General features: G+C 39.4%; 1 protein-coding gene across 1 annotated transcript; it reads left to right on the top strand.

Annotated features, from left to right (window-relative positions):
- Positions 1–3,805: 3,805 nt before the first annotated feature.
- LOC129571270 (piggyBac transposable element-derived protein 1-like) lies at positions 3,806–6,087 on the top strand (the record flags this gene model as incomplete). Its single annotated transcript, XM_055451047.1, has 3 exons — positions 3,806–4,103; positions 4,166–5,035; positions 5,949–6,087. Coding segments are annotated over exons 1-3 (1,307 nt in total), but the record flags the coding sequence as incomplete, so codon positions are not given.
- Positions 6,088–6,850: the final 763 nt, after the last annotated feature.

Below are 6,850 nucleotides of genomic sequence, written 5' to 3'. Positions count from 1 at the left end.
CAAGTTGTTATCTCTTATCAGTTCCGCGGAAACCGTGAAAAACCGCGGAGGCTAGACGGGATGCCAACATACTTCCTTTTAACGCAGATAGAATCAACAGAAAACATACTTTCCTTTTCAAAAATATAAATCGACAAAAAACATACATTCTTTTACGTCTCACGAATAGAAATGAAAAACGGTATAGTTTAGTAACTCTGAATTCATCTTTTTGAATTCAATCGAAATTGGCGCAACATTCGAAATATTGAATTTTGTGCTATTGAGAAAAAAATTTAGGGCCCCGGAAAATTTTTGCTTCAGGGCCCCCGAAAGTGCTAAGACGGCACTGGTCCCGACGACATCGTACAACGATAATTTATGCACGTAATAAATAGTCTTACCATTCATTTGTTTCGTATATTCTTTTGATGTGGTTTCGTAGTTCGCTGGTATTTTTTAAATTATCTGTTTCGTGCTGATTGATTTTTAGATGGTATGTTGCGGGGTTGTGTCCCGAAATGATGGTTGTGGCGTATGCAATCGAGAAAATGCCACAGGAACATCCATCTGGTTGCAACGTTGCCGGTTCGATGAATTGATACTGTGCTCCGGGGCACAGGCGAGTGAGGATGTTTCGTTGATATACGTCCAATCTTTTGCCATGATTGCCCTCCCCGTGTAGACTGTATAGTGAACTGTGGTGTAATGGCCAAGAAAGCTGGCCTGGCCGCTGATATGTTATTTGCAGATCGTCTCGTTCGGCTAGAAGTCGTTTGTATCGCTCTTGTTTTTGTCCATAGCAGACTGGATGCATATTGAATGGTATGGTTCTGTTTGCGTTCACCAAATTTATAATGAACATATCGGTTGACAAATCATTCAAGAATTCTGTTCCAACAATTTGATTTGTGATTGATTCTAGATCTGTATTCTTTGTAGTTTCACACAAGTCTCCGATTTCGTAGTAAAATCCATCCTCTTCCAACTCGAAAAAATCCACATTGTTGAGCATAAATGAGACTTCAGAGGCGCTATCACATTCGCTATCAGAATCACTATTCAATACCGATTGGATGCGAAAAAAAGGTGGGTTGGCGGGTGCTAGGTTGTTCCTGGGCCCATATTATTTTGATGAAATAAATCGGGTGGGAGTGATAAAATCCACTTGGGAGCCTATTTTGGGTACCTCCCGAACAAAAGTTCGATTTTTCAAGAAATTTTAAACTAACATACCGATTTAATACCAAAAAGGTGGGTTAGCGGTCACTAGGTTGTTCCTGGCCCCTATTATTTTGATGAAATAAATCGGGTGGACATGATAAAACCCACCTGGGTAACCTATTTTGGGTACCTCCCGAACAAAAGTTCGATTTTTTGAAGGTTTTTCATAGGCTAGGTATCCTAGGGTACATCTGGGGTGGCTGGAAATTTAATGGTTTCCAAGTCTAACAAAGTACAAACGTTTGGTACTTGCAGAATTTCGTTTCCTACTCTGGTATTTGAGCAATCGTGCTAACAAATTTTTGCGTACAGCGTACAGCGCACAGCGTACAGGGTACGACACACCCACATTAACATAGCAAAATAACCACTGTATCGTGCTTTTTGGTGTCGAAAATGGATAGAAAAATGGTTTTTCGGGGTACCTAGGTTTTGGAGTGATTACAATACTTTTACTCACGACATGGGCGTGCGAAAAAGTAATTAGTCCATGACAACATGAGCGGAGAGTTATTGTGGGCCACATCATTTTTTGCATTTAATGTCGGGTTTATTTTATTTTTGATAGTGTGGCACATGATTTGATTCGCTCGCAATTCTAATGTTTATGCATCTGTGAATTGTGTTTAATATGGGTCAATAAATACTTCAAAGTCATCTAAATAATGCAAACAATAAGCACTAGCAACATATCGATATTATACACTTAGATATTGCGCGTTTGTGAGGCGAAAATTGAATTTTTTTTACGATTTTTGAATAAAAAAATTTTGGGCCAATGGGATGATTTTCCGTTAACTGGAGGTGCAAATTCCGTTATTGGGAGGTCATTTTGTAGGAAAACCGTCAACGGCGAAATTTTTTTTTCGCTAACTGGGGGTTTCCGCTTTATAGAGTTTCCGTTATAGAGAGGTTTTACTGTACTAAACATTTACTCATAACTTTTCTAGTACCATCCGATTTATCACTCACAGTAAATTGGAAATCGAAAATTTATCCTTACAAAGTCAATATGGACGGTCCAATCCACAAAAAAGGACAAAACGAATTTATTTTAACCATTTTGTGGTCAAAATGTATAGGAACGTCAATAATTCTGGCATTTATGTATTTTTATGATATTTTGACCACCAAATGGTATAATAAATGGGAAAGGAAACGTAAATTGTACGAAATGCCAGCCCAGAACAACAGTGTCATTGACTCGGAGGTCAGTGAGAGTTATTCTGCGCGATCATAGAGACTAATTGAATCGGTAAGAATAATGTTGACCTGCCAAATTGAGTGAAAATAAATTTGAAACATAGAGTTTTTTTTATATGGAGTATGTAAAATTATTGACGATTCATTGTTGTTTCTTGCACATTATGTTCGATTCAATGATAAAAAGTAGAGTAGAGCATTCGGTTTTACATTGATATGTTGGAGCGTTCAATAGACCGCTGTGCAGCGACCACAATATAAAATGGAGTTTTCATCAAAATTAGTTACGATTGTAGTCAATATTGAAGTGCAACAATTGGTGAGTTCTTCTAGGAGCGGTCATAAAAAAAACAAATATTGTCATTAAATTAATTTACATCTTCCACCTTCTAGATGCACTAGAAGAACTCACCAATGACAATATTTTTTATGACCCCCTGGGCTGTTCAAATTTCGGTGGCCAATGGCATTTCATGGTCGATTTTGGTAGTTTAGCCAAAGTTTCCACCGAACGCATCGCCAAGGACAAATTTCCACTAATGGTGCTTCGTTTTCTTGAATCGAATGTAGACTTCGGTGTTGCTGATCAAACTAGTCGTGATCTGTTACCATCGACCATCTCAGCTCGATCCACACGATACGTCGTCGGCAAATCGATGCATTGGCACAATTAGTTCCGACTGTCAAAATTGACCGTGATTAGGATTTGGAAACGTTTTTGTTGAAAACACCGGTCGCACCACCTTCACAGTCAATTTTTCTTCGCCAAACATTCCAGGCCATCCCGATTGGCGCCCGAGGCCATGTAAGTGGCTCACATTTCTGAGTTCATCCAGTGTAAATTTTGCAAAAAATCGAAAAAAAGGGTTTGCGCGGCGCAAATCAAAAACTAGGTGCGCCATACGAGAAATGTCATACGAGAATGTGAATAAGTTTAAATTTAAACAGGGTCACCGATCGCTTATCATCCAGTTGCCACAGTTAATCAAGAATTGTAATCAAACGGAAACAAATTTGCAAAAAATCGGACACCTGCGACCGCAAATGCTTGTATTTAACGTAGCTAATGCGCTTTCTGTATCAAATCCAGAATGTGTGAGAATCAATTGTAAAATTTCTGGTAGAGGTTCACCTAATGCACGTTGTAATTTTTCAAACACGTCTGACATCTTTCCACATATTTGACTGTGTTTGACACTTCATCGCAACTGAGCGCATTCGCGACGAATACATGTGCGAGTGTTTCAATACGTTTCATATGCGGAGTCGCGCGAATGCTCGCGCGGCAGTACGAATACATGGTGCGAATGCAAATACTTATACTGTTTTTTGCGAATGCAGGATTCGTGCACGAATGATCATGTATTCGAATGCGAGTGAAATGCCCCTAGCGGTCAATATGTTTGAACAAATGCGACGATTCATCCATTTTGCTGACTCATCAAAAATGCCACAGCGCGGTGCAAACGATTATGATGTTTTGTACAAAATTCGTCCACTCATCAAACACTTCAATGAACGGTTTGCAACGATTCCGAAAGAACAAGAGATGTCTGTTGATGAACAAATGTGTCGCACGAAAATGAAGGCATCAAATATCCGTCAATATATGCCGAAAAAGCCACACAAATGGGGGTTCAAACTGTTCGCATTATGTGATTCAAATGGATTCTGCCATGCATTTGAAGTATACACAGGTAAACAAAGACCACATTGTGAATGAATGAATGCATTCACTTGAATCTCCAATATGTACTAGGTGCCAAAGACAATGTTGTGCTTGAGAACGCTCCGGACCTTGGTGCTGCATCAAACGTCGTTGTTCGATTGACGCAAGGTGTGCCTGATTTTGTGAATCAAATCATCAACTGCGACAACTTCTTCATGAAACCTGCGCTTGTGATTTATCTTCGGAGCCGCGGTATACATTCCTTGGGAACGGTACGATGCAACCGCATACCGAATTGTAAGTTGCCAAACGATGAAGCGATGAAACGCAAAGAGCGTGGTTACAGTGAAGAATATGTTGCGAATATTCTTGGTTGCACCATTTCTTCCGTTGTATGGAATGACACGAAAGCCGTGCGACTGCTGTCTTCATACGTTGGCGTTTTGCCATTCAAAGATGAATTCGATCGTCGACGAAAACTAAACAAAGTCAGTCGTTGGGATAAATTATCCAAAACACGGAAAGAGATCGATTGCCCACGCTTGATTACCGCATACAACGCACACATGGGTGGTGTCGATTTGATGGATGGACTGATTGGCCGTTATTTCATACGAATGCGAACGAAGAAGTGGACAAATCGACTATTTCACCACCTCATCGACGTTGCTTTGGTGAATTCGCATTTTCTGTATCAACGAGTGATACGCGAAAGCAAAATAGAATTGCCTGATTTCCGGAGTCAAGTTGCCGAAGTGATGTGTGGTATGGGAAAAGGCGCCCCGAAGCGTCCAGGCCGACCATCAACCAAAGAAGAGCCAATTCCGAAAAAGACACAGAAGAGAGCATACCTTCCAGCAGATGAAGTTCGGTTCGATGAAGTGGGTCATTGGTGTCGTTTTTTGGATCGAGACGGCAAAAAGACGTGCAAATTTCCGGGTTGCAAATCCGAAACACAAGGTTATTGCACAAAATGCCAAGTAAACTTGTGCAACTCCTCAACCAAATCATGCTTCTTTGATTTTCATACACAATCTTAAATGATTTGGATCGTTAGCATTCAGTTTTTGTTCTTTTTTATTGATTTTCCGAATAAAAGTTGGTATTTTCATTGAAAAATTGAAAAAAAAAAATCAAATTTTCTATGTCTTTCCTGCATGAAACCGCCTTTTGGCGGGCAACAGTTTTCCAACCAATTTTCACAATTTTCTTCATTTTCCGGAAAAACCAATATTTTTTCCGTTAATTATTCATCAAAATAAACCAGGAAAATAATTCCCAGGTCTGGGAAAAATTCATGCAGTTGAGGGTTAAATGAAGCTATATAAGTCATTTTAAAAATTTGTCCGTTTGTCCCAGTTTGAAATGGGACATTAGGACAAATGTCCGTTTGTCCTAATTTGAAATGGGACATTAGGACAAATGTCCGTTTGTCCCAAATCAATAGAAGGACGGACGGACGAACAAATTTTGTCCCTTTGCCACCTTTACACCTACAGTTATTATAGTGGCCCGGAAATAATTGAATTGTTGTTATTGTAGTGGTCGGAAATTGATTGTAAAAGCACTTACAGTTATTTTAGTGGCCCGAAAATAATTGTAGAAGCACCTACAGCTATTGAAGTGGTCTGTATGTTTAGTATAAATTATATGAGAATATTTTACTCATTTATTTTTCATTCACAGTTCTACAACTCGATACCTCTGCCATTCACTCTGGACTACTCCAAATGCACCAAACAAAGGTGAACATACAATGAAACCATCCCTCAAATCAGCCAATTCGATCCTCTCTGAAATCTCCGATCCTCTCCAAATCGCCCATCCATATCCCGAGACCGATCTCCCTCTCACACTCGTTGTCTCTCCAAAGAGGAAATTATACAAATCGTACAAGAAGCGGTGCAAAACGCGGTGCAAAACATGGTGCAAGAAGCGGTGCAAGAAGCGATGGCTCCATTGCTTAAGCGGATTGTTGCGATTGAAAATCATTTGGGAATCGGCGATACAAGGTAATTCTATTTTATTTTCTTTTATTCATTCATTTCATTCTTTCTTTCATTCATGTAATTTTTTTCTTTAATTTATTTCAGAGGTCTCATTTGCTCTCAAAATATATTTCGTTATATCGCGGAGCTACTGCGAGTAGCACGTATCTTTTGCTGTTTGCAAGTAGCGGCTACGCTGATGCGACGAACGAATGGGAAGAGATAAACCGAGAAAACGAAACACACGAACCATATTGACGCATACATACAGCCGCGTATAGCGTACACGCAAACGGAGTCGAACGATGGCTGTGTGCATGTGTCAATATGGTTTGAACGAAAGAGTGTAACACACAATCGCGCGCAGCTTCGTTCGTGCTGCAGTTATTTTCGACCACTAAAATAACTGTAGGTGCTTCTACAATCAATTTTCGACCACTAAAATAACTGTAGGTGCTTCTACAATTAATTTCGAGCCACTACAATTTATTCTTGGTTACTTCAATTATTAAAACACGTTTTATAGCAGTTTATAGCAGTTTTATTCCCATATTAAATATTAAACTCCCCTGGAGCCAAAAAAGTTGTTGAAAACATCAAGGATCGGATGACTGATTTGAATTCTACATTTTTTCTACAATTTTATGGAACCTCGCAACAAAAGAGGTTTGTGGAAATTTCAATTTGTGGCCAAGATTTGAGTATTACCGATTTTGGACCAATTTTCATGACTCGTCTCAATATCGAACGAATGGGCTGACATATTCGAAAACAGACAATCGATTTT

The sequence above is a fragment of the Sitodiplosis mosellana genome, unplaced genomic scaffold, assembly GCF_009176505.1.
Source record: "Sitodiplosis mosellana isolate CC-2019 unplaced genomic scaffold, AAFC_SMos_1.0 Smas_scaffold_1825, whole genome shotgun sequence".
Taxonomy (NCBI): domain Eukaryota; kingdom Metazoa; phylum Arthropoda; class Insecta; order Diptera; family Cecidomyiidae; genus Sitodiplosis; species Sitodiplosis mosellana.
The sequence above is the reverse complement of the archived record's forward strand: the minus strand, read 5'-3'. Positions and strand labels throughout refer to the sequence as shown.